This window comes from Entelurus aequoreus, linkage group LG08, assembly GCF_033978785.1.
Source record: "Entelurus aequoreus isolate RoL-2023_Sb linkage group LG08, RoL_Eaeq_v1.1, whole genome shotgun sequence".
Taxonomy (NCBI): Eukaryota; Metazoa; Chordata; class Actinopteri; order Syngnathiformes; family Syngnathidae; genus Entelurus; species Entelurus aequoreus.
Window position 1 is genome coordinate 12,114,558 of NC_084738.1, and position 17,247 is coordinate 12,131,804.

The window sequence follows — 17,247 nt, forward strand, 5'->3', positions numbered from 1 at the left end:
AATATCTACATAGGTGTATAGAGGCCCATTTCCAGCAACTATCACTCCAGTGTTCTAATGGTACAATGTGTTTGCTCATTGGCTCAGAAGGCTAATTGATGATTAGAAAACCCTTGTGCAATCATGTTCACACATCTGAAAACAGTTTAGCTCGTTACAGAAGCTACAAAACTGACCTTCCTTTGAGCAGATTGAGTTTCTGGAGCATCACATTTGTGGGGTCAATTAAACGCTCAAAATGGCCAAAAAAAGAGAACTTTCATCTGAAACTCGACAGTCTATTCTTGTTCTTAGAAATGAAGGCTATTCCACAAAATTGTTTGGGTGACCCCAAACTTTTGAACGGTAGTGTATGTAAACATATTTATTTCTTCTAAAATTTGGTTAGAATACCGTGCGTTCTCCAGCCCGTAAAATACGGTTCTTCAATAAAATAAAGTAATAACAACAAAATACATTCAAAGAAAAAATGTAATAAAATCCACAACCAATTGTCATAATTATCGCAAAAAAAAACAGATACAATACAGAATAAAGAAAATGTAAAATCTACATTCACAAAAAATGAAATTAGGAGTGGTGTTCCTCAGGGAAATGTTTAAAGTCCATTCATTTTCAAGCAAGTGTAAACAAATTGCTGACCGCAGTTAATAAGAAGAATGTTCAGTTTTACCAATACCGATCGCCCACCCTAATGAACTTGTCGCTTATTTTCCATATGCATGTGACTTTGCAAGCGTAAAAAGAAGCTCACTCCAAATTGTTGTTGGAAGGTGTCCCAATACTTCTGTGCAGGTAGTGTAGCAGCATAAAGATGTTCTTATGAGAGCGCTGGGGTGGCTGCAGGATTCCAACACACACAGAGGTGTGTCCTGCCGCTCATTAGAGCTAATAAGGCTGTGCTGCAGGAAGACAAGGTGGGGGAAAAGAGGGAATAGAAGGAAAAGAGAAGTAAAGGAAAGAGAAGAAGAAGAAGAAAAAATGGAGATTTAAAATTTTAATAACACTGCTACAATTTTCTAAATGTTCCCTGACAGAAAAGTCCTCATTATTTTCATCTAGTCTCCGAGGGTCCTGTCCTCCAGGTCTCTCTATTGCCACCGTAGTGTCCACTCCTCTTCTGCCCTCCTTCCAGTAAGCAGCTTGCTGATTGGCTGCTCGGGGATAAACAAACATTGCAGCAAACGTGCAAACTACAACTCCAATAAACATTTTGCAGCCTAGTAATCTTTCTAACGTTGTGGAAGTCACACAGGGGTGTCAAACACATGGACAAAAATCTACTCCCAAGTGGGCCGGACTGGTAAAATCACGGCACGATAACTTAAAAATAAAGACAACTTCAGCTTGTTTTCTTTGTTTAAAAGTAGAACAAGCACATTCTGAAAATGTACAAATCATAATGTTGTTGTTTTTTTTACACTTACATTCTACCTTTAGTTGTCGTTATTTATATTTTTTGAATAAATGATATGATAATGTTCATCAGTCAACTCATTTGTGTTCATTTTCAATCTATGTCCGATAATGGCTTTTTGCCGATATCCGATATTCCGATATTGTCCAACTCTTTAATTACCGATACCGATATCAACCGATATATGCAGTCGTGGAATTAACACATTATTATGTCTAATTTGGACAACCAGGTATGGTGAAGATAAGGTCCTTTTTAAAAAAAATTATAAAATAAAATAAGATAAATAAATTAAAAACATTTTCTTGAATAAAAAAGAAAGTAAAACAATATAAAAACAGTTACATAGAAACTAGTAATTAATGAAAATGAGTAACATTAACTGTTAAAGGTTAGTACTATTAGTGGACCAGCAGCACGCACAAATATGTGTGCTTACGGACTGTATCCCTGCAGACTGTATTGATATATATTGATATATAATGTAGGAACCAGAATATTAATAACAGAAAGAAACAACCCTTTTGTGTGAATGAGGAGGGAGGTTTTTTGGGTTGGTGCATTAATTGTAAGTGTATCTTGTGTTTTTTATGTTGATTTAATTAAAAAAAAAAAAAAAAAAAAAAAAAAAAACGATACCGATAATAAAAAAAAAACGATACCGATAATTTCCGATATTACATTTTAACGCATTTATCGGACATCCCTAGTATTTATGCAGTTTGATAATTTTTTTCGTCTAAATATGTAGCATCATCTACAAATATACAAATAATTCTTATTGCGACATCCAGTGGTCACATTTAGAACAGCAGTTTCTTTCATTCAAAAATTTCAGGTTCATTTTTATACTTAGCAAACTCACCCCGCGGGCCGGATAAAACCTGTTCGAGGCCCTGATCCGGCCCTCGGGCCGTACGTTTCACACCCTTGCTTTAGACAGTCTTACCTGAAATGCAAGTGTAAAAAGAAGCTAACACCTGCTAACATTAATACGCACGAACAATAAAAGGCTTAGCCTTCAACTTTAAACTTAACAATAATACAGTTTAAAAAAAATAAAAAATGATATTCTTAATTTACATTGCAAGTGTAAAAAAAAGTTTGCCAACTTTGTTAAGTGTAAAATATAGCATAAATCCCTCTAACTTAACTTTAAGGGAGAAAAACTAAGATATCATAAGTTGCATCATTGATGTGCTTACTGAATACTCTTATTATCATTAAAGTGTAAAAAGAAGCTAGGCACTGCTCTTATCGCTTAATAATAACAATTAAACACTCTAGTCTCATAACCTTTAACACTTTTAAAACATGTTTAACTGGCATAAAAGTTTAAAAAGGAGTTTACCATGGCTAGAATTATGTAGATATACATTAAAGAAAAACACTCATACAAGTGTAAAAAGAAGCTAACTGCTGCTAATATGACTTTATAATTAAGTCTTTTAAATTTTAACATTCTAAAATGGCATACGAGTGTAAAAATAAATTAATCGCTGTTCAAATTTTACTTAAGTTTAAAAAAAACACCCATACAAGCGTAAAAAGAAGATAACCACTGCTAATGGTACTGAAAAATAACAATAAAACACTCAAGTCTTTAACTGTCATTAAAGTGTAAATGGAGTTAACCACATTTAGAATTGTAAATACATCAAATAAAACCACTTACTCAAGTGTAAACAGCTACATTTTATATATTACATCACATTCTGTGCATGACTCTACATTCAGTTGTAGAAAAGTCTTGTATGATAAATGTCATTTGGATACTCGTACTTGACATACAAGTGTAAAAAGAATCACTGCTGAGAGAGCATGAGAAGGTTGAGGTGGGGGGCAGCGGGGGGGGGGGGGGGGGTGTATATTGTAGCGTCCCGGAAGAGTTAGTGCTGCAAGGGGTTCTGTTGTGTTACGGTGCAAATGTTCTCTCAAAATGTGTTTGTCATTCTTGTTGGTGTGGGTTCACAGTGTGGCGCATATTTGTAACAGTGTTAAAGTTGTTGATACGGCCACCCTCAGTGTGACCTGTATGGCTATTGACCAAGTATGCCTTGCATCACTTGTGTGTGTGAAAAGCCGTAGATATTATGTGACTGGGCCGGCATGCAAAGGTAGTGCCTTTAAGGTTTATTGGCGCTCTGTACTTCTCCCTACGGCCGTGTACACAGCGGCGTCTTAAAAAGTCATACATTTTACTTTTTGAAACCGATACCGATCATTTCCGATATTACATTTTAAAGCATTTATCGGACATCTCTAGTTCTTAGTAGATCAGGCCCCTTAATGGTTTACCTTGGACTCCCTCTGAGTAAAGTGGGGGTAAAAAAAAAAAAAGGTGCATGTAGCAAACGTATAAACCCCAATAATAAAGCTGTTGCCATGTACAAGTGTTCCTAATGTTGTGGACACATGCTTGCTTATGATAGGGCCTTCCTCCCTCCTCTTCCTCCGTCACTCTCTTGATGCCAAGTGTCAGGAGCTGCAGGACGGATCCGGTTTGATAACCTGTGTTCCGTCTCGCCACGTGTCAGGACAGGATCAACGGCACGGCAGACGAGGAGCATGTTCTTCACACTTCAACTTCCCTATATATATATATATATATTTTGATATATATTACACCTTTGTCCGGTCTGGGCCGTACAAGCCGGAGACAATTCTAGCTTTTTCTAGGCTTGTTGTGCGGCCACTTCAAGTCTTTTGTTTTGTCTCCACAAAAACATGGCTGAGTGACAGTGATTTTGCATACTGGCGTCGTTGTTGCAGGGAAAGTGTGCGCGCGCGTGTCACATGCATGGATAAAGTGAATTATGTCGGCTCCCTGCGGTCAAAGGTCACGCCCGGAGTCCGTAAACGTCACGGGATCTTGTGGTTCAACTTGAATTACTGCGCACGTTAGCATAGTGAAGTGCTCCTCGCAGCTGCTGGACACTAAACAGGAGGTTTTTAGTAATAATAATAATGATAATTGATTGGATTTTATATTGTAGACACTGCAAACCAGAGGTTCTTAATCTTGTTTACCCATATTTTGCATTACAGAGAGGTTAAAGGCCTACTGAAATGAAATTTTTTTATTTAAACGGGGATAGCAGATCCATTCTATGTGTCATACTTGATCATTTTGCGATATTGCCATATTTTTGCTGAAAGGATTTAGTATAGAACAGCGTCGATAAAGTTCGCAACTTTTGGTCTCTGATAAAAAAAAACCTTGCCTGTACCGGAAGTAGTGTGACGTTGTCAGTTGTTCACTTCCTCATATTTTCCTATTATTTTCAACGCAGCTAGAGCTATTCGGACCATTACCCCATTAATTTGAGCCAGGATGAAAGATTCGTGGATGAGGAACGTGAGAGTGACGGACTAGAATGCAGTGAAATACATATTTTTTTTCGCTCTGACCGTAACTTAGGTACAAGCTGACTCATTGGATTCCACACTCTCTCCTTTTTCTATTGTGGATCACGGATTTGTATTTTAAACCACCTCGGATACTATATCCTCTTGAAAATGAGAGTCGAGAACGCGAAATGGACATTCAGTGCCTTTTATCTCCACGACAAAACATCAGCGAAACGCTTTAGCTACGAGCTAACGTGATAGCATCGTGCTTTAACTGCATATAGAAACAAAAAAAATAAACCCCTGACTGGAAGGATGGATAGAAAATCAACAATACTATTAAACCGTGGACATGTAACTACACGGTTAATGCTTTCCAGGCTGGCGAAGGTTAACAATGCTGTGCTAACGACGCCATTGAAGCTAACTTAGCAACCGGACCTCACAGAGCTATGCTAAAAACATTAGCTCTCCACCTACGCCAGCCAGCCTTCATCTGCTCATCAACACCCGTGCTCACCTGCGTTCCAGCGATCGACGGAAGGACGAAGGACTTCACCCGATGCGTTTGGCGGCCCGGAGACGTAGGAAGTCAAGATGAGGTCGCGGCTAGCGCGTCTGCTCTCCAACAAAGTCCTCCTGGTTGTGTTGCTGTAGTCCGCTGCTAATACACCGATCCCACCTACAACTTTCTTCTTTGCAGCCTTCATTGTTCATTAAACAAATTGCAAAAGATGTCCAGAATACTGTGGAATTATGAAATGAAAACAGAGCTTTTTGTATAGGATTCTATGGGGTACCATAACTTCCGTTTAACTGACTACGTCACGCGCATACGTCATCATACCGCGACGTTTCAGCCGGATATTTTCCGGGAGATTTAAAATGTCACTTTATAAGTTAACCCGGCCGTATTGGCATGTGTTGCAATGTTAAGATTTCATCATTGATATATAAACTATCAGACTGCGTGGTCGGTAGTAGTGGCTTTCAGTAGGCCTTTAAAGGCCCACTCAAATATTAACACTGAATTCATAATCTTACTCTTGATTTGAATTATATTCAATAATTACATCAAGCCTACTTACATTTGAACAGGATCAACTTTGTCAAAGCATGTGTTATTCACAAAGATTATGATCGAGGCTTAGGTCAGGCTGATAAATACTAATTAAAATATACTGCAAAAGAAGGGACTCAAAAACTGAATTTACTTACAATTACACAGTGCTAAAATAAATTCATACTAAATTAATAAATAATTACATACAGTACAGGCCAAAAGTTTGGACACACCTCCTCCTCATTCAATGTGTTTTCTTTATTTTCATGACTATTTACATTGTAGATTGTCACTGAAGGCATCAAAACTATGAATGAACACATGTGGAGTTATGTACTTAACAGAAAAAGGTGAAATAACTGAAAACTTGTTTAATATTCTCGTTTCTTCAAAATAGCCACCCTTTGCTCTGATTACTGCTTTGCACACTCTTGGCATTCTCTGGATGAGCTTCTAGAGGTAGTCACCTGAAATGGTTTTCACTTCACAGGTGTCATAGTTTTGATGCCTTCAGTGACAATCTATAATGTAAATAGAATGCAGCGAACCCGAAAGGGACAAGCGGTAGAAAATGGATGGATAGATGAAAATAAAGAAAACACATTGAAATGAGAAGGTGTGTCCAAAATGTTGGCCTGTGCTGTATGTTGTCAATAACATTAAAGTGCAAATGAAAATACAGCTTTGCCACTTTAGTCATCATTTTTGGGCTTAAGAAACATCTGTATGACTTTAGCTCCAGACTTCTTCAGTTTGTTTGACAATGTCATTACTGCCGCAAGTGGTGGAAACGTGTATTACAACTGAGTACCGCTGCAAACAGATATTTTCTGCAGCCCAGGGGGAACTCGTGGCCCAGCATTAGGCCCCGGCCCTATGGGTAAAACCATTGCTGTGTACATTATTCATTCACACATTGATGGTGGTTAGCTACTTTTTTTGATGGCACAGTTGTCCATAAATGAGGCTTGTGTCTTATTTACCCAAAACACATTGAAAGAAGAAAAAAACCTAACAAGAAAACCCACAGCATTTTTAATGAGCAAAACATTTTTTACTGTAATGACTATTTATTTATTTATTTTTTTTACTGAATTTTATACAATTATATCATATATTATAATAATTAAAAATACAAAAAACACATAAAAAATATTGAATTTGCCTTTGCCTCCTTTTTTTGTATGTGGCCCTCGGTGAAAACATTTAGTGGCATAGTGCGACAAGTGTAAAAAGAAGTTAACTTCAGATAATATTAATACGTACGTACAGAAAGTCTGTTATGCATACTCCATAATTTTGGTTCCAAGTGTAAAGACAGGTTTTCTATGCTCTTGTCATACAAGCGTAAAAAGAAGCTAACTACTGCTCATGTGAGTCCATGACAGTAACACATAGCAAGTTGCTTTGGAAGAGCAACGGCTGGGAAAATACAAATTTGCGGTAAAGCTATTAAGTACAGTATATAATGCAATATACATATATATATTTATTTGTATATATATATATATATATATATATATATATATATATATATATGTATATATTTATACATATATTTATTTATTTATATATATATATATATATATATATATATATATATATATATATATATATATATATATATATATATATATATATATATATAATATGTGTGTGTGTATATATGTATGTTTATATATATATGTATATATATATTTATTTATAAAAATATATGTGTGTGTGTATATATATATTTATATTTATATATATGTATATATATATTTATTTATATACACTACCGTTCAAAAGTTTGGGGTCACATTGAAATGTCCTTATTTTTGAAGGAAAAGCACTGTACTTTTCAATGAAGATAACTTTAAACTAGTCTTAACTTTAAAGAAATACACTCTATACATTGCTAATGTGGTAAATGACTATTCTAGCCGCAAATGTCTGGTTTTTGGTGCAATATCTACATAGGTGTATAGAGGCCCATTTCCAGCAACTATCACTCCAGTGTTCTAATGGTACAATGTGTTTGCTCATTGGCTCAGAAGGCTAATTGATGATTAGAAAAGCCTTGTGCAATCATGTTCACACATCTGAAAACAGTTTAGCTCGTTACAGAAGCTACAAAACTGACCTTCCTTGAGCAGATTGAGTTTCTGGAGCATCACATTTGTGGGGTCAATTAAACGCTCAAAATGGCCAGAAAAAGAGAACTTTCATCTGAAACTCGACAGCCTATTCTTGTTCTTAGAAATGAAGGCTATTCCACAAAATTGTTTGGGTGACCCCAAACTTTTGAACGGTAGTCTATGTATATATATATATACATATGTATATGTATATATATATATATATATAAGTATATGTATATAATGTAGAGTTATGCACAGTATATAATGTAATATATATATATATATATATATATATATATATATATATATATATATATATATATATATATATATATATATATATATATATATATATATATATATATATATATATATAATGTGGAGTAATATACAGTATATAAAGTAATATATATATATATATATAAAATGAGGAGTAATATACAATATATAAAGTAATACATATATAATGTAGAGCAGGGGTGTCAAACTCATTTTAGCTCAGGGGCCGCATGGAGAACCATCTATTCCTATGTGGGCCGGACTGGTAAAATCATGGCATAATAACTTTAAAATACAACTACGGCAACTTCAGATTGTTTTCTTGGTTTTACTTTGGCCTAAAATAGAACAAGCACATTCTGAAAAAAGGACATATCACATATGATCCTCTTGACAAAACAATTCAAGTTAGTTGAAAAATCTGCGTAAAAAAATGGTACAGTTTCAAAAACTCCATGAAGAACAATGAATTTAGACTTAATCTCAGTGTATCTACAAAGCAATTCAACTTTAAGTCACAGCCCATGTAGGATTGAACAAAAAACATAAGAAAGCATAAATAAAAACTCCTCTATGTATCAACTACCTCATTTGTCTTTCCACTGTTCACTTTCTTTGAATTTTCACAGAAGAAACTAATTTTCACAGAATCATATCAATGTGTCTCATGCAGCATTTTAAGTGGGGTTACCAATTGTTTATTTTACTCCTGTGTGTTTTACGTTGGGTCAGGGGGGAGGAGTCCCAGCCCCGCTACTGTGTACTTCTTGCTTGGTATACTTGCTCGCCCCAATATAAACAATTTGCTTGCCTAACAGAATTGCTATTGTGACATCCAGTGGACACATTTAGAAAAACAGTTTATTTAATTTAAAAATGCAATTTTACACTGACTCATCTCGCGGGCCGGATTGAACCTGTTCGAGGGCCTGATCCGGCCCACGGGCCGCATGTTTGACATCCCTGATGTAGAGTAATGTACAGTATATGATGTAACATATATAAAGTAGAGTATATGATGTAACATATATAAAATGTAGAGTAGATGATGTAATTTGTATATATAATGTGGAGTATGTAACGTGTGCAGTCCACACTGACAAACAAAAACAAATGTGACACACGTGTGTGCAGAGCAGACGCCACGAGGCTCTAAAAGTTTATTTTCTCACAAACACAAAAAGTGGAAAAAGCAGCTCAGTATTTGAGTGGAGGTCATAAAAACAACAAATTAATGATGGAATTTCCCATAAAAATATTTGGTGACCTCAGTCAAGTCAGCCTGCAGGGCCAAAAAGAGAGAGAGAGAGAGAGGAGTGCTGAAGTGTTGTTTGTGCAAAGTGTTGAAGTGTGGGCTGCTGTGACAAATGAGAGAATTATCACATCTGCTGACATGTGGAGGAGAGGCAGCGCCCTCGTCTCTAAGCAGCAGACCAATGACCCCCCTGAGCTGTGGCCATTTATCACTCGCTCACCCTGGAAGCGCCCAAAAACATCAGCGCCACAAAGACGTTAAGCCCCGCCCCCCACTTTCTCTTGTCCACTCTTCATTTCCATTTGCACAGCAGTGTGATAGGCCCACACCTCCCTAATGAGCACAACTTATCCATCATGCAATGCAGAAACAAGCCAAAGCAGGGGGGTGCTGACTCCTCCTCCTCCTCCTCCTGATGTTTTGGAGGCGAGGGAGGAGAAGCGCTGATTAGAGCATGTTTAGTAACGTCCTCCCTCCATTAATTGACATGCATTATTTACCCTGACTATTTATCCAAATACCCACAGGAAGGGAAGACGCTCCATTCAAATGTTTGCTCAAGGGAAGCGTGGAAAAGTGTTGGCTTTTACAAGCAGTGTATAAAACAGGATCACAACCCATGAATTATGAAGAAATATGAAGTGCTATAACAGTATGATGATTTTAACACATTATTAAATGTCATTATTTTGAATTTTTTCATATACATATTGGTATTTAACTAGTATTTAACATTATAATTAATGTACTTCTTAAAATAAAAAAACACATTGTGAATTATGTTGTTATTTTTGTTAATGAGTTTTATACACATTATTGGTATTTTTTTAAATAAAACTTTTACACACATTATTACTAACAATTTTTAAAGACATTTTTTTACACATTATTGATATTTATTTAAAAAATATGTACACAAAATGTTATACTCATTGTTTAGTTTTGTTATTGTTTTATAAAAATAATAATTGACATTTGTAAATATAACTTTTACACACTTTATTATTATTTAGTAATTTAATGATCTATTTCCCTACTTTTACACACATCATCACCATATTTGAAATACAACTTTGACACACGATAATTTGTGTTATTTTTTTCTATTACATGCAAATATTCATATTATAATCATTATTACTTATTGTTTTTTATGATAAACTATGACTTGAAATCACATGGTCATGACACCACTGGCTAGTAGAAGTCACATGGTGTGACCCTTTTGAAAAAAAACAGTTTCCTGCTGGGGTTCATTCTAAGTGTACAAAAAAATGTACTCAATAAAATACATGTTTATTATTATTGTTATTCTTTTTGTATGTCTCTGATGTTCATAATAACCACAAGTGTTATTAAAACATTGCCAACAACACCAAATAGCAGTGGAAATGTGTAATTATCTGTTAGATCCGTAGCTTTAAAGTTACTAGCGCTAGCTTATTAGCATAGGGGGGTAGGGGGTAGCGGGGGGTGTGTATTGTAGCGTCCCGGAAGAGTTAGTGCTGCAAGGGGTTCTGTTGTGTTTATGTTGTGTTACGGTGCGGATGTTCTCCCGAAATGTGTTTGTCATTCTTGTTTGGTTTGGGTTCACAGTGTGGCGCATATTTGTAACAGTGTTAAAGTTGTTTATACGGACACCCTCAGTGTGACCTGTATGGCTGTTGACCAAGTATGCTTTGCATTCACTTGTGTGTGTGAAAAGACGTAGATATTATGTGACTGGGCCGGCACGCAAAGGAAGTGCCTTTAAGGCGCTCTGTACTTCTTCCTACGTCCGTGTACACGGCGGCGTTTTAAAAAGACATACATTTTACTTTTTGAAACCGATACCAATAATTTTGAAACCGATACTGATCATTTCCAATAGTACATTTTACAGCATTTATCGGCCGATAATATCGGCAGTCCGATATTATCGGACATCCCTAGTACTGACTGTAAAAAAGTGACGTGACATCAGACAAGGCAGCAAAAAAATATTTCATGATTACTTTCAAACTAGTAAAAAGAACATTTATATCATGTGCTGTCATCTGTGTCAGTAGAAATGTTCCCATTTCAGTTGACAGGAATTGCGCGTTAAACTAGAGAAAACATGTTGAAGTACATTTTTTATAAATTGTATATTTTACACACACACATGCACGCACGCGCACAACCACACACACACACACACACACACAACGCAACTACGGTTGAAGTCCAAGAACCATTTCAAAATAATTACTAAATAAATCAGATGTTTTTCACAAGTAACTCAATACTTGAGTAGTTTTTTTTCACAGTACTTACTCATGTAATTATTTTGATAAATACTTTTACTTGAGTCATGTTATTCTAAAGTAAGTACAATTTTTGGGTGGTCTAGGCAGCTCTCTTCTGCGACATGACATGAGGTCTCACTCTGATGTGTTTCTGTGTGTTTGTTTCTGCAGGATCATCCAGAATCGAGTCCTGGTCTTTGTCCTGGGAGCCTTCATTCTCCTCACTATCATCCTGGCCATTTATTTCAATCTGCGAGGCCACTGATCCTCCATGTCCTCTCTCTCTCTTGCACACACACACACACACACACACACACACACACACACACACACACACACACACACACGCACACACGCACGCACGCACGCAGGAATAATAGCGACAAAAGTGTTGTTTGTCAGTAATTATGACAAATGGTTGTCATGAATCAAAGTTTCCCAAAGCCTGACAAGAAGATTTTGTTTCCCTCCTAAATCCATCTCCTCTTCCTCTTCCTCCTTCTTCTTGTCTTTCCTCCTCCTCTTCCTCTTCCTCGTCACGCTCTGGCTTCCATCCTTTGGGACACAAATAGATTTGTTGATGTCAGCATCTTCCCCGGGTGAAGATGAGGATGATGATGATGGTGTCTCCTTATCAGAGATAAGACTCTCCATCACTTTGTTTTAGTGACAAACAACTTCTGTGTATCATAACTCTATTTATTATTTATCAACCAGTCGTCTTATTTGTCTTCTTCTTTTTAAAGGGCCTCTTTACAACAAGGGTACACGTATAAAGCGTTTATAACTGTTTATAAAAGCCTCGTTAATCATCTATTAAAAATAAAATCATAATGTTTATGTAGTCGTAACACAGCTGTTTATTAATGTTCCATCAAACATTTATGGCCCTTATGAAGCTCAATTATGAAGCGCTACCTAAGTTGGAAATTGCTACGCTGTGTTAGTCAGTAATAAAAAGTACAAATCGGTAGTAAACAGTAATAATCAATAAAAACATGAATAATCAGTAATAAAAAGTGATCGTCAGTAATAATCAGTATAAAAAAGTGATAATCAGTATAAATTGGTAATAATCTCTAATAAATATCAATAATCAGTAGTAAACTAATAGTCAGTGGTTAACCGTAATAAACAGTGATGTCAGTAATAAACAGGGTTAATGCGTAAAACATTGATAAGTAGCAATAAAATGATCAACGGTAATAAACAGTGATAAGTCGTAATAAAAAGTGATCATCAGTAATAAACAGTAGTAATAATGAGTAATAAACAATAATAAACGGTGTAAATCAGCAAAAAACAGTACTAAAATCAGGATTAAACCATTATAATCGGTAATAAACAGTAATAATCATTAGTTAACAGTAATGATCAGTGAAACAGTAATAGCAGTAACTAAAATCAGTAATAAACTGTGATAATCAGGAGTAAACAGTAATAATCAGTAGTTAACATTAATAAACAGTAATAATCAGTGAAACAGTAATAGCAGTAAAAAAAAAATCAGTAATAAACTGGGATAATCAGGAGTAAACAGTAATAATCAGTAGTTAACAGTAATAATCAGTGAAACAGTAATAGCAGTAAAAAAAAAACAGTAATAAACGGATAATCAGGAGTAAACAGTAATAACAGTAAAAAAAAAAAATCAGTAATAAACTGTGATAATCAGGAGTAAACAGTAATAATCAGTAGTTAACATTAATAAACAGTAATAATCAGTGAAACCGTAATAGCAGTAAAAAAAAACAGTAATAAACTGTGATAATCAGTAATAAACAGTAATAATCACTAGTAAACAGTTATAATAAATAATAAACCGTAATAAGCAGTAAAAATCCGTAATAGATTGTAATAAACATTAATTAGTAATAAAAGTAACAATCAGCATTAGACAGTAATAAACCGTGATAATCAGTAATAACAGTAAAAATGAGTATTAGACAGTGATAATAGGTAATAACAGTAAAAATGAGTATTAGACAGTAATAAACAGTGATAATAGGTAATAACAGTAAAAATGAGTATTAAACAGTGATAATAGGTAATAACAGTAAAAATGAGTATTAGACAGTAATAAACAGTGATAATAGGTAATAACAGTAAAAATGAGTATTAAACAGTGATAATAGGTAATAACAGTAAAAATGAGTATTAGACGGTAATAAACAGAGTGATAATAGGTCATAAACAGGGTCGGCTAGCAGTATTTTGGTCATGGATCTGTGACTGATAGCTTATGTTTATTAAGGCTTCATAAGCCGTTTATAAGCCATTTCTAAGGCCTAACGTGCGCTAAAGTGGACGATCGTGTTGCAAGCGTGCGTGAAAAAGTGAAGATTGACAATGATGTTTGAGTTTAAAACATGGATTACCACTTTGCAGCGTGGCCTCACTATTTGGCAACTAATGGTGCACTTAGGAACGTTGTATAAAGTTTGTTCATGAACAGAAACACTGACTGGCATTTCTCATCAGTGTTTATAAAGCATTATTACTTCAAGTGCAGCACACTTGTGAAGTGTTATAGCAGCTTATTAAGCAGTAATACAAGAAAGATGTTAATTAAGGCTTTACAAGCTGTGGATAAACGCTTTATAGTGAGTGCCGTTATTGGAAGAAGTGAGAAAAGTGGAAAGAAAGAAAGCCATTCTTGACATGAAATAAAACATCCTAGCGTACGTTTTAATGTAAAAAAACAAATTGTCGCTCCTCATGACGCCCCACGACACCTCCTTTTCCCGTCTTGTCCGCCGCCATTGTGGCATGGCACCGCGTGCTTCAAAGGCTCACATTAGCGGGCAACAAAACAGCGGCGGTGAGGGTCGCGGGCGCCCCAAGCTGCGGCCCACTGTGAGCTGTCAGGAAGGAAGGAAGGAAGGAAGTGACCCCCAGTGATTGTTTTTGACCACACGTGTGTGTTCATCTTACCTACATGATCACCCACTCCCCCCCCCCCCCCCCTCTCAGCCTGTCAGACGCGCTAGCGAGCGGAAGGCGGCGATGGCGGCGCCTTCCATTTGAAGTTGTAATGGTGTCAAAAAGTCAGGGCTGACTGACAGACGTCAGTCCCACAGGGCCTCATTAAAAACACAACCACTTGACAAGGAAATAATTGAGCGCCGGCGACAACCTGAGGAGGGGAGGGGGAGGGGGGGCACGGTCGTATAGCGGTGATGAGGGGTTGGGGGAGGGGGAGGGGGGGGCAGCCCCCGCGCTCTCTCCTCGTTTTTAGATGCTTTTATTGTCTCTCCAGGACCACCTTGTTCATTACGGGAGTGGCAAGAGGGAGGGCGGGACAAGAAGTAGCAAGGTAACTACCTTAGGCCCCGCCCCCTACACACCTTTTTATTTATAAGAGCCCCCAATCTTCTCTGAGTCCTTTTAAAAAAAATGTTTGCACATTTTAATATTCTCGAGAAAAGCGTTTGAATATTTAATGAGGTCAGGTGTTGACGTCCTTACACGGCGCACCCATTTGCAATGATGAAGAAGGCTCCGCCCCCTTCATGTATGAGATCCAAGTCGAGGGGAAGCGACCTCCCCGCGTGACGTTTTGTCGGACGTCGACGACAAGTTGTCAGGCAAAAAAGGGGCGGTCCTTGCGCAGCCTCACAGTGTGTGGGCGGGGCCGCCGCCACACACGCTGGACGTGACGCAACAATGGCGGCGTGTGATTGCTACAATGTGTCGGCGACAGAATCCCGCGCTTGCAGACGCCCTCAGCCGTCCTGCTTGCACATGAAGAGGCCACACAGCGTAAGAATGGCTTTCTTATCACGCTTTTCTCACACCCTCCTCCTCCTCCGCGCTTTTATCAAACTACAATGGCCGCCATTATAAGGCGGAAGTGAGCGAGGGATGGCAGCGTCTTCTCCTCTCATTCTACTCACATATCAATCATCAACAGGTCTGTAAATATTCCCACCAATCATATTCATCTTCTAACTAACTTTTGTGTCATTAAAGAAATGTCAACGAATGCAGACTTGGACTCATCACTTTTGTGTCAAATTAAATATCACTTATAATAACACATTTGATATACATTGTAATAACAAATAACCGTATTGTACAAAACCCAAAACCGGTGAAGTTGGCACGTTGTGTAAATGGTAAATAAAAACAGAATACAATGATTTGCAAATCCTTTTCAACTTCTATTCAATTGAATAGACTGCAAAGACAAGATATTTACGGTAATGTTCGAACTGGTAAACTTTGTTATTTTTGGCAAATAATCATTAACTTAGAATTTAATGGAAGCAACACATTGCAAAAAAGTTGTCACAGGGGCATGTTCACCACTGTGTTACATGGCCTTTCCTTTTAACAACACTCAGTAAACGTTTGGGAACTGAGGAGACACATTTTTTAAGCTTCTCAGGTGGAATTATTTCCCATTCTTGCTTGATGTACAGCTTAAGTTGTGGTATTTTAGGCTTCATAATGCGCCACACATTTTCAATGGGAGACAGGTCTGGACTACAGGCAGGCCAGTCTAGTACCCGCACTCTTTTACTATGAAGCCACACTATTGTATTACGTGGCTTGGCATTGTCTTGCTGAAATAAGCAGGGGCGTCCATGAAAAAGACGTTGCTTGGATGGCAACATATGTTGCTCCAAAACCTGTATGTACCTTTCAGCACTAATGGCGCCTTCACAGATGTGTAAGTTACCCATGTCTTGGGCACTAATACACCTCCATACCATCACACATGCTGGCTTTTCAACTTTGCGCCTATAACAATCCGGATAGTTCTTTTTCTCTTTGGTCCGGAGGACATAACGTCCACAGTTTCCAAAAACTATTTGAAATGTGGACTCGTCAGACCACAGAACACTTTTACACTTTGCATCAGTCCATCTTTGATGAGCTCGGGCCCAGCAAAGCCGACGGCGTTTCTGGGTGTTGTTGATAAATGGCTTTGGCTTTGCATAGTAGAGTTTTAACTTGCACTTACAGATGTAGCGACAAACTGTAGTTACTGACAGTGGTTTTCTGAAGTGTTCCTGAGCCCATGTGGTGATATCCTTTACACACTGATGTCGCTTTTTATACAGCACTGCCTGAGGGATTGAAGGTCACGGGCTTAGCTGCTTCGTGCAGTGATTTCTCCAGATTCTCTGAACCTTTTGATGATATTACGGACCGTAGATGGTGAAATCCCTAAATTCCTTGCAATAGCTGGTTGAGAAATGTTGTTCTTAAACTGTTGGACAATTTTCTCACACATTTGTTCACAAAGTGGGGACCCTCGCCCCATCCTTGTTTGTGAATGACTGAGCATTTCATGGAAGCTGCTTTTATACCCAATCATGGCACCCACCTGTTCCCAATTAGCCTGTTCACATGTGGGATTTTCCAAATAAGTGCTTGATGAGCATTCCCCAACTTTCTCAGTCTTTTTTGCCACTTGTGCCAGCTTTTTTAAAACATGTTGCTGGCATCAAATTCCAAATGAGCTAATATTTGCAAAAAATAAC

General features: G+C 37.1%; 1 protein-coding gene across 4 annotated transcripts in view; it reads left to right on the plus strand.

Annotated features, from left to right (window-relative positions):
• The window catches only part of vti1a (vesicle transport through interaction with t-SNAREs 1A), a 284,729-nt gene extending 271,186 nt beyond the window's left edge, over window positions 1-13,543 (plus strand). For all 4 annotated transcript variants that reach the window (XM_062055539.1, XM_062055537.1, XM_062055540.1 and 1 more), the window contains one exon: window positions 11,927-13,543. Coding sequence is in view for 2 of the 4 variants with exons in the window: in XM_062055537.1 (XP_061911521.1) it covers window positions 11,927-12,020 (94 nt within the window). In the remaining 2 variants the exon portion in view is untranslated. The remainder of the gene's footprint in view (window positions 1-11,926) is intronic.
• Window positions 13,544-17,247: the final 3,704 nt, after the last annotated feature.